The sequence below is a fragment of the Schistocerca gregaria genome, chromosome 1, assembly GCF_023897955.1.
Source record: "Schistocerca gregaria isolate iqSchGreg1 chromosome 1, iqSchGreg1.2, whole genome shotgun sequence".
Lineage (NCBI taxonomy): Eukaryota > Metazoa > Arthropoda > Insecta > Orthoptera > Acrididae > Schistocerca > Schistocerca gregaria.
In genome coordinates this window covers 517,539,606-517,557,360 of record NC_064920.1, presented here as the reverse complement: position 1 = coordinate 517,557,360, position 17,755 = coordinate 517,539,606, and the positions used below count along the sequence as shown (strand labels likewise).

At 38.4% G+C, this 17,755-nt stretch overlaps 1 protein-coding gene and 1 long non-coding RNA gene across 2 annotated transcripts in view; one reads left to right on the top strand and one right to left on the bottom strand.

Annotated features, from left to right (window-relative positions):
- The window catches only part of LOC126354583 (syntaxin-like), an 81,719-nt gene extending 70,708 nt beyond the window's left edge, over positions 1–11,011 (top strand). Inside the window, exons 8-9 of the mRNA XM_050004334.1 lie at positions 7,858–7,980; positions 10,354–11,011. Coding sequence (XP_049860291.1) covers positions 7,858–7,980; positions 10,354–10,407 — 177 coding nt within the window. The 3' untranslated portion in view covers positions 10,408–11,011. The remainder of the gene's footprint in view (positions 1–7,857; positions 7,981–10,353) is intronic.
- A 2,239-nt stretch (positions 11,012–13,250) lies between these two features.
- LOC126354591 (uncharacterized) overlaps positions 13,251–17,755 on the bottom strand; it is a 51,570-nt gene continuing 47,065 nt past the window's right edge. The window contains exon 4 of the long non-coding RNA XR_007565359.1: positions 13,251–14,073. This is a non-coding gene — a long non-coding RNA (uncharacterized LOC126354591). The remainder of the gene's footprint in view (positions 14,074–17,755) is intronic.

Here is a 17,755-nt window from a genome sequence, read left to right as displayed (position 1 = left end):
TGCCCAGAGTTAAACATTTAAGACTGGGAGCTAAGATACAAATCACATTTATCTGTCATCATAACCTTACAGCAAGCAACTAAAGTTGGGGAAGTTGGAATGTAACCTTGAGGTTGGTTATCATGTGGTGCACTCATTACGAAATTTGTGAAGTGTGTCAACCTGACCTTTGAAATGATTTTCAGTTACCATTCTTGAAGTTAATTGCTGTAGTGGACCTGCTATTCAGTGCCACTAAAACATGTCATGTGATTTCCTCTACTTTTGCAGTTGAGGCAAATGCTGAAAGACAGCTATGATCTCTTTGAGCTACTGAAATGCTGTAATCAGTTTTGTGAGAATTCGTCTGTGCTGAAATGATGTAATCAGGTTTTTGAGAATCCTTCTGTATTATTACGGCAATGTTTCTGCAGTACATTTACTTTTACAATGACAGGTGACACATATCACTCATAAGTTGTAGTTCACATAGACTGCAACATGTATATGTTAAGTTTCGCCTTGTCAGTGTGCGGAGCTGCTAGCTTGTGCACCCCACTGCACATATGTTCATTCAATTCATTTCAGTTATTGTTATTTCATTATTTTTCTCTCGAAGTCATTTAAGACAAAAAACAATCTTATTTTTAAAATAAGTCTTCATTGAGTAATTCAGTTTGTTTTGACAAAGGATAGAAGTACATCTAACAAACTTTGTTCAAAATATTTGTCTCCAACTGATCATTTATTTGCTTATTACATTCTGTTATGTATTAAATAATTTTTCCATTTTGCATTTTATTGCTCCCTTTGTATGGGATTACTATGGATATTGTTTCCTTTTTATACAGAAGAGCACAGTAAATAGTTGAACTGCTTAATCAGGCTGTATCGTAGTTACTGAAATGTAACTATTTTCCTTTTCACTCTTAAATTATTTATCACAGGAGTAAAAGTTTCTCAAATCTATTGAGACTGAAAAATGATTAGGTTTACTTTTACCACAAGGAGTTACATGCTGACATTTAAATTCAGAACATTCTCTCGAAGCTCAAATCTCAGATTTCTGATAAGTCAGACTCGTGCAGAAATGTGAATACATAGAATCATCAGGGCCTGGATAAGTCTATTAGCCTTTAACTGTTTTGGAGAACAATCCAACAATGTGACTAACAGTTACAGTAAGAGCAGTGCTTACATCTCATTGTGTGGGCAGACACAGGGTACATATTTTTTCGCTCTTCTAAGCGAGTGTCCCTTTATTCATGCCTTTACATAAAAAAGAAAATAAAATAAAAAATTAATGGTCCAGGTCATTCCTTTCCAGCAGTCCTAATTGTAGGCAACCCCTTCCAAGAGTCCACCTACCCTTGACCTCTCCAATACCTACACAAAATCAGGTACACCACTGCTTAAATCTTTAACAGCATGCACAGTGTCCGACCCTTATTCTCACAATGACAAAGTTTCTCTATTAACATATCAACTCTACCCAGTTATTCCAACACGTCTCCTGACTTCACCTTTTGTAGTTTCTACTTATGTTTCTTGTGATGCTATAAATTATCTTCCTATAAATATTATCTGTTAATTATAGTTTTCTTGGGATATACTTGCTTTTACATTTCTTTACTATCAATGCAGTCAATTCCATCAATCCAAAACATCATGCAAAAGAGCAATTTGAAATACATGATTTATTTTTCATTTCATAAGTCGCATACTTGCACTATAAGCTCTGCCGCAATTTCTATAGAGAGTAACTCTTTGTTCTTATACTGTATTTACTCTTCTCCATAATTATAAGACACATCTACTTAATGTCTCATCGCTGCTTCAATAACTATTGCCTTTTTACTGCATTATCAAATCATTTATCTAATAGTACTTGCTCTTCAGAGATAACTTGAGTCTTCTATATTAGTTTTGCTCCTCATCTGTCAAATGCTTCATCAGCTATGACAGCGAGATAATTCGCTCCGCAAACTATCTGTTTTTTTGCTTGCATGTTAGCACATCATACTTGCCTTAATTTTTTTTACTGTCCATCCACTCTCCCCTTTTCATTTTGTGGCTAACATATGTATTTCCACAAACATTTTGTCTTCATCAATGTATTGTGTATTTGTTTTGTCATCATATGTACGTTGCTGCCTCATGCTATCCTATGTTAGTAGGTTGTAATTAGCACAGAGTGGTCTGTAGAAAGGTAGGGTTTCAGCAATATAAATGTCTGAATGTGGAAAGATGGATGATACAATAAATTTCTTTAACATTGTCAACACTGTATAACATTTCTCATAATCCATTCCATGATCTGCAAGAAATAGAGCTTTGACAAAATAATTGTTTGCCTCTTTCTTCATATTTAAACTGAAATAATATGATGTAATCAATACACTCCAGAGATAACACAGTGTTCATGTTTTATGCTCACAACTCCATAAATTGACTTTAAATCATTTAATCTAACAACTGACTCTTAATGCCTGAAGATGCTGCTTACTTTATTCATCACATATTTTAAAAAATGTTTCCTTTAGCTTTGACTAAATGTTAAACAAAGAAGTAATAATGCCAGAGAGCCTCAAGTAAGTAATGAAATTAAAGCAATACAAAAATAAAGCATTTCCATAACGAACAACGGAAACTCCACGTATCAACTATGTAGGAAAAGACTGATTGCTTCTTACCATAAAGGTAACAAACTAAGTTGCAGGCAGGCACAACTAAAAAACACATACACATAAGCTATAGGCCTCAGCATTCATTGGAGAAAGATGAAGGCTGAGGCTCAAAGCTTATGTATTGTGTCTTTTAATTGTGCCGAACTGCAACTTAGTTTGTTATCTTTATGGTAAGTAGCAAATAGTCTTTTCCTACATTGTTGATTTTTCCCATGACACTTAAAAAAGAAAATAATTCTTTACTTTTTGAGTGGCATGGTGATATTGCATCTGTAATGGTCAATATGTCTGCTAGATTAATTACTACAACCTCTTTCTGGGTTGGGAGAATAGACACATCTTAGAGCTTTATCTTCACATGCTGCATTAAATAATACACGTATTATTAGCACATACTGCATGTCTATGTAATACAGCATACCTAATCCAACACAGAGTCCATGAGCAACAAACTCAGCTGTTTCAACAGACAGTGAAAGACATGACAACTACATGTATTCATAACTAACATTCCATTAATATATGGGTTCATATTCATAAGCTGGCTAGACTCAAACTTATGATCAGTATATACTGCAGCATTTCCACTTGTAATCCAACTTTCCTGAAGCACATTGTATTTTAAACCCAAATCTGTTGTGAGTACTCATTACAGATTAATTTTTTTGGACATTTTATACTCTAATATACTCCCTAGAACAACAAATTTCTTTGTTGCTTTCGACAGTATTGCCCAAAGAATTGATGGTAGCAATAGTAAACTCAACCTTCTCCTGTACTTTTTATAGGCTCTTGTAAAGATTCTTCTAAACTAGTTAAAATGTTCAGGGCACCAATCACATCATAAAATTCTTTATTTTGTTCTTGTATTTCTATCCATTCTTCTGTATCTGAGATTTAATTATTTAACATCTTAGGTTCTTGGTGTACCCCTTTAAACTGCATTCACTTCATTTCCTATCAGCTTACAGTGTTTATTTACATTGTCTGTAAATCCACACGCAAATTTAATATTATTGTTTCTAAACTAGAAATCCTGTCTACTTTTGTAGTTACCTCCTCCTCCCCTGGTCTGTTTAAATTTGACAGTGATTGTCCTTTGGTTGTAATGCTATTAGAGACCTCATCTAACTTCTCTATTTTTTTTTAATTTCCCTAAAATTTCTAATAAATTACGTTCCATGTTGTGGGCAGTAACTGCCTTTATTTAGTAATGAGTAAATACTGCCAACGGGCCACTGCACTGAATAAGTGTGTTGTTGTATCAGTTGGCTGCTGCAGGGATGCCATCAGAGATTGCTGCTGCAACTTTAGTCTCAAAATCACAATGTTGAATTCTTCCAAATTCTCGATGAAATTTTTCTCTAGCCACTTGCTGGTGGTTATTTAAGCACATGAATAGCTTTGTTATGGTCAACTAATATTCTTTCTTCAACTCTTGAGGTCAGTCAACACTCCTTTGGTTTTAATCACATCAAATTTATTTCACCTCGATTAATCAAATCAATTTAAGCAACACCACTCTGTGTGTGTCTACTTATATCTTCTTTTATTACTGACTTAGGTTGCTCTATGGATTGTGTTTCTTATTCTGTCAAAATTCATGATAAATCTTGTTTATTATCATGAATGCTCTATTCTTTTAGCACTTCTAAATTGTGTCCTGCAATAGGATGTCAAAATGGAATGTAACCTTGTGGTTGGTTAAGGTGTGATGCACTCCATACATAATCTGTCATTTGATTGAATGTGTGACAATTTTACCATCTAAATAAGTTTTGGCCACTGTTCTTAAAGTTAACTGCACTAGTGGAGCTGCTACGCAGTACCATTAAACCATGTAATGTTACTTCTTTTCCTTTTGTAGTTTGGGCAGGTACTGAAAGAGATTCTGGTGTATTTAAGCTATTGAAATGATGTTATCAGATTTGAGATAATTCTTCTCTACTATAATAGCAATATTAATTTTTAAAATGATGAGTGATGAAGATCGCTCATATGCTACAGCTCACAACAGATCGTAACACATATATGTTATGTTTTGACATTCGATAGCCAAGTCAGAATGACAGTTCTCAAGTATAACCCTTAACTGTTTGGTCTTTTACATCCTTGCCAGCACCCTTTTTCTCTGAGGCTTCCAAGGCACCACCGAGCTCCAACACCAAAATATAAGCAAGCCATCCCCATAACTGGAGACGTGGAATCGCCATTGTGCCTTGTTGATGTCTGGAGCTGGTAGTTTTTGCACCCCATCTGCACATGTGTTAAACTAGAGCTGTGCATAGTGGGATGTTCCGCACTTAAAAACTAATGTGTTATTCTGTAGAATCCCATGTTACACCAACTATTTGCACAAATAACATCACATACTGATATCATAATCACTTAATTTGTTGGTGCTGCAACATAGAAATGGACAGTAACTTCCCTTCTCCATCTAATGATACATTGAGGTTCTGAGAATGTTCATCTCCAATTCCTTGTCGATTTTGCTGGTGAGGAAAGCAATGATGCATTTAAGTATACAGTGACCTCAATATCACTGTCATATTTCTTGGGTTTTTCACTGTGAAGTACCTTTGCCACCAACCCAGTTGCAAATGCCTTTCTTTCCAATTTCTGAAGATTAGCCTCCACTGGGACATCTTCCTTGACGCAAGTGACTGACATGTTGTAATTTGATGCATGAGAACTGCGTGACCTTTATCAGAAAACATACATACTATGGGCAGGCTACGTTATTTTCAATTTAGAACACATTTCCAGGTCTACGTAACTGCAAAACTATATGTTACATTAGTTGAATAGTTTCCAATTGTGACTCTGCTCAACCTTGGACAATTCTCAACCTTATGATACAAGTCAAGAAAGTTACAACCTAGCTTTTCACTGAACCTTCCAAGTATCTGGTCATAGGTTCCTATTATGCTCAGAAACTGTGAGGCCATAATCAATTCTCAGGACAATGCTGCAGATTATGAGTGTTATTTAAATTCTATAAGGAAAGCTGATTTTATCAACCTTCTCTGCCATTTGATGGAATGAGGGAAGTATAACTGCAGAGCCAAGATGACATGCATCATTCATTCAACCATGTGTCATGAGCTACAGCTGGTTGCATTCTGCTCTTTCAATGGCTGCTGGCACTGCTTTTTCAACATGATGAATGAGGACCTCAGGCATACAAACTGAGCAAACTTGTTCCTTTCATTCCTAGGTGCCATTTCCATAATGGTTACTGTTGTTTACTGCATGTTTAAACTACCAATGATGAACTGATTTCTACCCTTTTTCATTGGCTTCATCCTCCACTCCCCCAAACAAAATGGAATACAACAGGTGTCCCTATAGATGAAGTGTGTTGCACTGGCTCAGTATCAATTTCAGGTGGAGATAGCACATCAAACCCCATTACATATACCACTGATTCACCACTCACACTCTCATTGTTGAGTTGTGATGGATCCTGTATTTCCTGGGGAGGAGACAGTATCCACAGGAGAGAACAACACTTAGTCACATTTGGCATCTCCCGTACATGAATCCTGGTAGTTTGCAAAAGCACTGTTCAATCACCGACAGCATGCAATGCAATTTCCAGCTGCTTATGAACAGTAACTAACTGATGAGGTCATTGCAAAAGAGCTGCTGGCACTCAGACTTCAAAATAGAGCTCTCTGGCATAAAGAATTAATTGTAGATACACTGTCATCCCCTTTAGGACATAGAGAATTCGCATATTATTTTTAACCAAATTTTTCACTGTTAAAATTTGATCAACTTTCTTTAGAAATATATCTCTCCTCTAGCCACTTTTACTAGCTACTAACTGCTCTACCCAAAGCACAAATATAGAGAGTTGTGTATTACACTGAAATCAGTATAGTTATTATTATGTTTCTGTCAAATTGTTTGCAAGTTTATGTCACCATTTTGTACTGCAATTAAATACATTATATACACATCAAAAAAATTATTGCATCATCTTGGTACCAATAATTCCAGAACCTGTACATAAAATTGGAATAGAGATCAACATAAACATCATTTCCACCCTTGTTATTACTCATTAAAACCACACACTGCATGTTGTACCACCATACAGCAAGACCTTCAGAGGTGGTGGTCCAGATTGCTGTACACACCAGTACGTCTAATACCCAGTGGCATGTCCGTTGGACATGTTTTTGGGCCCATCTGTATTGTGCTGCATGGTGTCATGGTTGTAAAGATGGACCTCACCATTGACATTGGGAGTGAAGTTGCGCATCATGCAGCCTATTGCGCACAGTTTGAGTCATAGCACAATGTTCTGTGGCTGCACAGAAAGCATTATTCGACGTGGTGACAATGCTGTCAGGGTACCTTTGAGCCATAATCTGTAGGTAGTGGTCATCCACTGCAGTAGTAACCCTTGGGCAGCCTGAGCAAGGCATGTCATCGACAGTTCCTGTCTCTCTGTGTCTCCTCCATGTCTGAACAACATTGATTATTTCACTCCGAGATGCCTGGACACTTCCCTCATTGAGAGCCCTTCCTGGCACTAAGTAACAATGCGGATGCAATCAAACTGCAGTATTTATCATCTAGGCATGGTTGAACTACAGTAAACACGAGCTGTGTATTTCCTTTATGGTGGAATAGCTGGAACTGATCAGCTGTCGGACACCCTCCATCTAATAGGCACTGCTCGTGCATGGTTGTTTGTGTCTTTGGGCAGGTTTAGTGACGTCTCTGAACAGTCAAAGGGACTGTGTCTATGATACGATATCCACAGTCAACATCTACCTTCAGGAGTTCTGGGAACCAGGGCGATGCAAAACTTTTTTTGGGATGTATATATCTCACTATATTCAAGTTTTCCACCCTTATGTGATCTTACTCTTGTTTCAAGTATGTACTGTACAATTTCCATTCAGTTATATTTCACAGCAATGAGTTTTTTTTAATGATTGTTTTCAGGGGCAATTGTCTCCCTTTTAACAAATACCTATTTTATCCTATTACCATACCTGTGCGGTTTTTTCTCCTCTGTATTTTTATCCTATTATAAATTTTGGAATTGTTCTGGTATTTTATATATATTCTGAGCAGAGCAGGGCTCCAAGCAGGCTCCTAACAGATAAGAAACATTTAAAGAAAATATTGTTTCCTTTCCATATGAACTAATAATAATTTGTAATTTCAGGGTGCAACTATTGACTGTATTGAATACTTTGTGTTGCATGCAGAGGACAATACTGAGAATGCAAAGCGAAGAATGCAGAAATTAAAGAAAAAAAAGAAAAAAAGAAGAAACTTAATGTACAAGGTATTTATTATAATGCTGTGTCCTCATTTTCAAATACTTGTAGTAATTTTTTAAACTGTGAGGAGGTAATACCATCATCCATTTTCCTCATGAACTCCCAAGTAGCTGAACAAAAGTTGTTAAATAATTGACTGAAAGTAAGATGTACTTGAGGACAATATTATGGAAATGGAAGAGGATGTAGATGAAGATGAAATGGGAGATACGATATTGCGTGAAGAGTTTGACAGAGCACTGAAAGACCTAAGTCGAAACAAGGCGCCAGGAGTAGACAACATTCCATTAGAACTACTGACAGCCTTGGGAGAGCCAGTCCTGACAAAACTCTACCATCTGGTGAGCAAGATGTACGAAAAAGGCGAAATACCCTCAGACTTCAAGAAGAATATAATAATTCCAATCCCAAAGAAAGCAGGTGTTGACAGATGTGAAAATTACCGAACTATCAGTTTAATAAGTCACAGCTGCAAAATACTAACGCGAGTTTTTTACAGACGAATGGAAAAACTAGTAGAAGCCGACCTCGGGGAAGATCAGTTTGGATTCCGTAGAAGTGTTGGAACACGTGAGGTAATACTGACCCTACGACTTATCTTAGAATAAAGATTAAGGAAGGGCAAACCTACGTTTCTAGCATTTGTAGACTTAGAGAAAGCTTTTGACAATGTTGACTGGAATACTCTCTTTCAAATTCTGAAGGTGGTAGGGGTAAAATACAGGGAGCGAAAGGCTATTTACAATTTGTACAGAAACCAGATGGCAGTTATAAGAGTCGAAGGACATGAGAGGGAAGCAGTGGTTGGGAAGGGAGTGAGACAGGGCTGTAGTCTATCCCCGATGTTATTCAATCTGTATACTGAGCAAGCAGTGAAGGAAACAAAAGAAAAATTCGGAGTAGGTATTAAAATTCATGGAGAAGAAGTAAAAACTTTGAGGTTCGCCCATGACATTGTAATTCCGTCAGAGACAGCAAAGGACCTGGAAGAGCAGTTGAACGGAATAGACAGTGTCTTGAAAGGAGGATATAAGATGACCATCAACAAAAGTAAAACGAGGATAATGGAATGTAGTCGAATTAAGTCCAGTGATGCTGAGGGAATTAGATTAGGAAGTGAGACACTTAAACTACTAAAGGAGTTTTGCTATTTGGGGAGCAAAATAACTTATGATAGTCAAAGTAGGGAGGATATAAAATGTAGACTGGCAATGGCAAGGAAAGCATTTCTGAAGAAGAGAAGTTTGTTAACATTGAGTATAGATTTAAGTGGCAGGAAATCATTTCTGAAAGTATTTGTATGGAGTGTAGCCATGTATGGAAGTGAATCATGGACGATAAATAGTTTGGACAAGAAGAGAATAGAAGCTTTCGAAATGTGGTGCTACAGAAGAATGCTGAAGATTAGATGGGTAGATCACATAACTAATGAGGAAGTATTGAATCAGATTGGGGAGAAGAGAAGTTTGTGGCACAACTTGACCAGAAGAAGGGATCGGTTGGTAGGACATGTTCTGAGGCATCAAGGGATCACCAATTTAGTATTGGAGGTCACCGTGGAGGGTAAAAATCGTAGAGGGAGACCAAGAGATGACTACACTAAGCAGATTCAGAAGGATGTAGGTTGCAGTAGGTACTGTGAGATGAAGAAGCTTGCACAGGATAGATTAGCATGGAGAGCTGCATCAAACCAGTTTCAGGACTGAAGACCACAACAACAACAAAGCAGTTTAATTCTACTACTGAAAAGATGATTGCACACTTCTTGTAAGTACATCTTTCTCTCTGTTAGGTTGTGCTGAGCGTCTGATGTGAACTGCATCAGCACATACTAAACAATAGACAGAGGTGAGGACAAGGTCTTCATATACTGGATACCTCCAAGAATTCAAACTACAGATTTTCTTTGTTACAATTCATTTCATCGAAATTCAAACTGTAAAAGATCGTAATCTATTAGATCATTTAAATACTCAGAGCTTTCTTTCCAATGTGAAAGCATTACAAGAGCAGAAACAGACACATATTATAAAGTAAAAAATGGAACACAACATAGAGTATGTTTAAGTTATAAGAGGAAGTGTTGGTTTTAATATCTTGTCAACAGTGCAGTTATTAGAAATGGTGCACTTTCTTAGTAAGACAAGGAAGGGGAAAAAAATCAGCCATGCCACACTCAAGGAAAACATGCAGGCATTCACGAAAGAGGTTTAGCCAAATTTAAATCTGAGCCTTATTCCTCCTGAATACTTCTGTAAAGTTCTAACTCTGAGGCATTTAGAACCTGTTGTTGAAAGTAATATGTTATTTTCACTTACTTGAATATTTACAATGTCTTGTTTTCTAATGATAACTGAATTCAAGAACTTTTGTTACAGGTTATAGCTGGAGCAATAATAGTCTTCATCATCATCATACTGATACTAGTATGATACCAGAGGTCTCACTGCCAAGATTCTCATAAAAATCTCTATCAGTAGTTTACACGAAACAATGGAAAAGCCAGGATGGAAAATGACAGTATTATGAAAAGGATAGATTGCTACTCACCATATAGCAGAGATGCTGAGTTGCAGACAGGCACAACAAAAAGACTATTAATCATTTAAGCTTTCAGCCAGAAGGCTTTATTTTGAAATAGGCAAAAACACACACACACGCAAATGGAACTCAAACACACATAACCACTGTCTCTGGCTGCAGGGCCAGTCTGGCACAGGCAGCCAGAAGCCAGAGCCAGTGGTCTCATGTGTGTGTGTGTGTGTGTGTGTGTGTGTGTGTGTGTGTGTGTGTCCAAAAGCTTACTTGTTTAGCAATCTTTTTGTTGTGCCTGTCTTTGAATCAATGTCGCTGCTATATAATGAGTAGCAATCCATCCTTTTCGTAATTCTATCAATAGTTTTATAAATAAATGTTCATGCCTACCTGTGATAAATTTCCACCTATGTAAAAGAACTTCAATTTAGCAAATAAAAATTACTTATTCAGTTTTGTTGTTTGGAATGTTTATAGAATAAATAATAATGATTTATTGAACATCATCTAGTTTCACTTATGCCCAAAAGTGCCAAATATGACAGTTTTTAGATAAATAGCCTAGTTATTCTTTTTAACATCCCATGAACTTACTTTTCAGTTTGCATGACAGCTCTCTTACTATTTATTTCTTCCAGAGGTACATCATACATTTAAATACTGAGACATAATAGGAGTAAAACATACCCGTATTCCTGATAAAAACCAGGTATCTTATTTCAGAGGGACTTGCATGATTTTATATTCTGTATAAAATAGTAGTACTCTTCTGTCAGTGTAAAATGGATTACTGGTAAGTATTTTAAGATAAACTTTCAACTTTGATGTTTGAGTGATCACTCCAGTAGTTAGTTCTTAATCTGAGTCCTGTGTGCAGTGAACGATTCGCACACAGTGCTGTCCTGTGGCTACCGATATGGTATTTCTCTTGGGTCCTTGTCTTGTGTGTCATGAACAATAAAACTTCTCAAAAATGGCACAATAGTTACATTCACCACTAGGAGGACCAGCAATTGTGAACTACCTGGAAGGACCACTGCTGGTCACTTTGAACGGTGAAGTCTTTCTTTCTTTCTTTTTTTCAGTTTCGCTCATCAAATTCAGCCCATTATCTTAATAAATGTCACCAGTGTATTATGCTTACCCTACCAACGTGTGATGCTTAATTTTTTCTACACTCCTGGAAATTGAAATAAATACACCGTGAATTCATTGTCCCAGGAAGGGGAAACTTTATTGACACATTCCTGGGGTCAGATACATCACATGATCACACTGACAGAACCACAGGCACATAGACACAGGCAACAGAGCATGCACAATGTCGGCACTAGTACACTGTATATCCACCTTTCGCAGCAATGCAGGCTGCTACTCTCCAATGGAGAAGATCGTAGAGATGCTGGATGTAGTCCTGTGGAACGGCTTGCCATGACATTTCCACCTGGCGCCTCAGTTGGACCAGCGTTCGTGCTGGACGTGCAGACCGCGTGAGACGACGCTTCATCCAGTCCCAAACATGCTCAATGGGGGACAGATCCGGAGATCTTGCTGGCCAGGGTAGTTGACTTACACCTTCTAGAGCACGTTGGGTGGCACGGGATACATGCGGACGTGCATTGTCCTGTTGGAACAGCAAGTTCCCTTGCCGGTCTAGGAATGGAAGAACGATGGGTTCGATGACAGTTTGGATGTACCGTGCACTATTCAGTGTCCTCTCGACGATCACCAGAGGTGTACGGCCAGTGTAGGAGATCGCTCCCCACACCATGATGCCGGGTGTTGGCCCTGTGTGCCTCGGTCGTATGCAGTCCTGATTGTGGCGCTCACCTGCACGGCGCCAAACACGCATACGACCATCATTGGCACCAAGGCAGAAGCGACTCTCATCACTGAAGACGACACGTCTCCATTCGTCCCTCCATTCACGCCTGTCGCGACACCACTGGAGGCGGGCTGCACGATGTTGGGGCGTGAGCAGAAGACGGCCTAATGGTGTGTGGGACCGTAGCCCAGCTTCATGGAGATGGTTGCGAATGGTCCTCGCCAATACCCCAGGAGCAACAGTGTCCCTAATTTGCAGGGAAGTGGCTGTGCGGTCCCCTACGGCACTGCGTAGGATCCTACGGTCTTGGTGTGCATCCGTGCGTCGCTGCGGTCCGGTCCCAGGTCGACGGGCACGTGCACCTTCCGCCGACCACTGGCGACAACATCGATGTACTGTGGAGACCTCACGCCCCACGTGTTGAGCAATTCGGCGGTACGTCCACCCAGCCTCCCGTATGCCCACTATACGCCCTCGCTCAAAGTTCGTCAACTGCACACACGGTTCACGTCCACGCTGTCGCGGCATGCTACCAGTGTTAAAGACTGCGATGGAGCTCCGTATGCCACGGCAAACTGGCTGACACTGACGGCGGCGGTGCACAAATGCTGCGCAGCTAGCGCCATTCGACGGCCAACACCGCGGTTCCTGGTGTGTCTGCTGTGCCGTGCGTGTGATCATTGCTTGTACAGCCCTCTCGCAGTGTCCGGAGCAAGTATGGTGGGTCTGACACACCGGTGTCATTGTGTTCTTTTTTCCATTTCCAGAAGTGTATAAAGACTATACAATATTTAATTAAAGAAAAATAATAAAAGTAAGAAATACATCATAAATACATTATTAATTGACACTAAACTTACAAATGCAAATAAATATATAATTATAAAATTACATTTTTTATCTCTATTACCTGTTTTCAATTAAAGTCCCAAACAGGCCATAAGCAAAAATTTATTAGGAAATAGAAACAAAAATGGACATAAATGGCTGTTGCATTTATATGAAAATAACATTGTTTTTTCTCTATATGACATGTTTTCAATCAAAGCCACCTTCTTCATCAAAACGCTTTGCACACACATACTGAACACTTCCAGCAAAAGGACCACATATCAATTTTTTATACAGTATGCATAGATTTTTATTTTGTTTGAACCTCTGCATACTCCTATCTGGCAGGTCTTCCGTACTGGTACCTTACATATTTCTGTGGTAGCAATGAATATATGAACAGGTCCTCTCCCTAATTGTACACACACAGAGAAGATAATAAATTTTTGCTTATGGCCTGTTCTGCTAATTGGAAAGGAAACATTTGCTGAGTAACTTTTTCTCCTGTTGTCTCTCTGAAAAAGATCTGCATATTGCTCCCAGCTAGGTCTAGCAGATTGGGGAAAAAAAAACCCCATGCATAGGTCCATCTGCAGCAGCCAAACTTGACGGTATGTAGATGAGACATCTGGTCCACAATATGAACTCCAAATTGAGCAGAACTGTTGCAGCTCACAATTTCAGGGACTTTTTTCTGTAGTTCTTGGTTCACTGTGACTGACTGATACATTGTGCTCATTGAAGAACATTTTTCTTGGTCTTCCCCTCATACAAAGTAATTGTTGTGTCACCACATATGTATAAGATAGGATCATATAATGATCCATTAGTAGACTTTGCTGATGGAAGGACTTCTGTTTGGGTTTTCTTCAATGTACCCGCTTCAACTGCTCTGCAAGGTGTTCAGCTGTGAAGAAAGTTGTCACAGTCACAATTTTTCCTTTCGAAGTGTAATGTTGCATGAGATGTGTAATAACATGCTCTGCAATAATTGCAATAATAATAATAATGTTTATTTGTCCATGTTAACTTTACAGTCTACGACATCATCATTTTTTGTACAATTATATCAATATCTTGTCATTCCAAGAATGAATATATAGATCAAGTAGCACATTATATATAATTTCATGCAATAATGTTATAAACACATTAGCACATTATATATCACTCCATACATATAATGATTATATCCATCAATTAGCCAATAATAACAATACCACCACTAATATACTGCAGTACATTTTTCAACTTGCCCTTGAAAAGATTGCCTTGGAGTTGCTTTATATTTTTTGGCAACTTATTATAGAATTGTCTCTCAGTTACATATGGACTGTGGTCTGTAGCTTTCTTGTTAGTCCGTATCCTATGATAGTCACTTTTGGCTTGAGTATTGTAATTATGGGTATCACCTTTCTTTACACTATTTTCCTCATTCTCTTTTACAAACATTATGGTCTTAAATACATACAATGAGTACACAGTCAGTAATTTATAATTTTTGAAATAGTACCTACAGGACTGGCATTTGCTTACATTAGCGATTATCCTAACTGCTCTCTTTTGAAGCCTGATAATGTGATCCATATAGACAGTGGGTGCCCCACCCCAGACCTCAATCCCATATTGCGGAAGTGAGTGTATTAACCCATAATACACTTGTTTAAGGATAGGGGGAGCTATTATATTTGCAAGACGTTTTAGTAAGTAAATATTACTAGAAACCTTTTTACAGGTGGAGCCGATATGCTATTTCCAATTGAGATGTTCATCAATCAATATGCCTAAAAACTTATGTTTGTCAGATGTTTCAACTGTAAAAAGTGATTGAGTATGAGTATTATTAAAATGTAGCAAGAACTTTGTTACTACAGTCTGTCCTTATTCAGTGTAAGCTTATTCACTGTTAGATATTCTATGATCATTTCAAAGTTCTCTTTGTTGCTTTTGAATGCTGGCCACTCTGCACAGCCTCAGCTAATAAAAGATGTATCAGCAGCATAGTTCACTAGTTTAGAGTTTTTCATTAATATATACTATAAACAAGAATGGTCCAAGTATACTTCCTTGGGGAACTCCACAATTGAGAGTTCTGTATGCTGACTTTACTGTTTGGATCTTACTTTCATTCTTATAATTTAGTTTTGAGCACTGTCTTCTATCACGGAGATAATAACTTAGTAATTTTAGAGCTACTCCTCTTATCCAGTAATTTTCTAACTTGGATAACAGTACTGCATGATTCACAGAATCGAATGCTTTAGACAGATCTAGGAAAGTCCCTATAACTTTGTTTTCTTCATCCAGCCTGTTCAGTAGTACATGGAAAGAAGTTGCTAATGCTGTTACTGTAGATCGTCCTTTACGAACCCATGTTGTGTTTTGTTTAATAGTTTGTATTTACAGAGGATTCCATTTGATCTAAAATTATTCTTTCAAGCAGCTTGCCAAATATTGAAGTCAAAGAGATTGGCCTGTAGTTATTTATGTTTGTGATAGCCCCCTTTTTATACACTGGTTGTATCTCAGTGATTTTTAAAAACTCTGGAATGGTTCCCTGGCCAATTGAACTGTTAATTAGATGTGTTATTGGTTTTATTAACTCATTTTTGCATTCTTTAAATAGTGTGGACAATATGTCATCACAGCCACTAGATGATTTTACTTTGAGTTTTGAGATTATATTCATGACCTCAAACTCTGTTACACTCCTTAGGAAAAATGAATTACTTATTTTAACTTTGTTTATTTTCGGGGCTGATTCATCTTTTTCTTCTCTGGATGCCTTACTAAAATCTTTAATGAATGCCTCACATACAGACTTTGGTTCATTCAAAAGTATTCAATTTTCTTCTAATGCAATGTTGCTGCAGCCTGGTTTTTCTCTATGTTCACATTCTTTGTTTACAATATGCCAGGTTGTTTTGCTAATGTTACTAGTTTTTCTAATCTGTTCAGCATAATGAAGTGCTTTCAGTCTCTTCAAGGATTCCCTGTTGTCTTTCTGGTGCTTTTGTACTTTGTTAGGAAGTACTGCAATTTTGTTTCTCAGAACAGCACATAAAGGGCCTTCATATTTTCCTTTAGTTTATGTATTTCTGGGGGAATTTTAAGTTTCTTTGTGGGATCTGATTTCTTTAGTTCTTTTTTTTTACTAGTGGACATACAGCATTAAAGCTATGGTTAAATATTTCATAGAAAAGGCCCCACTTTTCATTAATACCTTGTGATCTATATATCTTATCCCACTCTCTCTCAGCAAGCTCATTCCTAAGCAAGCAATGGTATGTTGGTGGGTCTTTCACCTTGTTTACACAATTAAGGAAACCCATTCACCATATATTTACTACTGGAATCAGCTCAAATCCAGCACTTCAAACCAAATTTATCTAGTTTATTACTCATGCACTGTATGTAGTGGCAGTAAGCTTAACATGATGCAGCTGTTCATCTATGATTACACACACATCAAAAGAGTTTTGCATCACCCCCGTTCCCAGAACTCCAGAAGACAGATGTTGACTGTGGATATCGTATCACAGACACAGTCCCTTTGACTGTTCAGAGATGTAATTAAACCCACCCAAAGACGTAAACAACCATGCATGAGCAGCGCCTATTAGATGGAGGGTGTCCGACAGCTGATCAGTTCCAGCTATTCCACCATAAAGGAAGTACACAGCTCGTGTTTACTGTAGTTCAACCATGCCTAGACGGTCAATACTGCAGTTTGATTGCATCCGCATTATTACTTAGTGCCAGGAAGAGCTCTCAATGAGGGAAGTGTCCAGGCATCTCGGAGTGAAATAATCAATGTTGTTCAGGCATGGAGGAGACACAGAGAGACAGGAACTGTCGATGACATGTCTTGCTCAGGCTGCCCAAGGGTTACTACTGCAGTGGATGATCACTACCTACAGATTATGGCTCAAAGGTACCCTGACAGCATTGTCACCACGTTGAATAATGCTTTCCGTGCAGCCACAGAACATTGTGCTATGACTCAAACTGTGCGCAATAGGCTGCATGATGCGGAACTTCACTCCCAATGTCACAATACAGATGGGCCCAAAAACATATCCAACGGACTGCTCAGGATTGGCATCATATTCTCTTCCCTGATGAGTGTCACATATACCTTCAACCAGACAATCATTGGAGACATGTTTTGAGGCAACCCGGTCAGGCTCAATGCCTGAGACACACTGTCCAGCAAGTGCAGCATGCTGGAGGTTCTCTGATGTTTTGGGGTGGCATTATGTGGGGCCGATGTCCACTGCTGGTGGTCATGGAAGGTGCCATAATGGCTGTACGATGTGTGCAGGCCATCCTCTGACCGATAATGCAACCACATTGGCAGCATATTGGCGAGGCATTCGTCTTCATGGATGACAATTCGCGATACCATCATGCTCATCTTTTGAAAGACTTCCTTCAGGATAATGACATCGCTTTACTAGAAGTGGCCAGCATTTTCTCCAGACATGAACCCTGTCAAGCATGCCTGGGATAGATTGAAAAGGGCTGTTTATGGACGACCTGACCCACCAACCACTCTGAGGAATCTATGCCGAATTGCCAATGAGGAG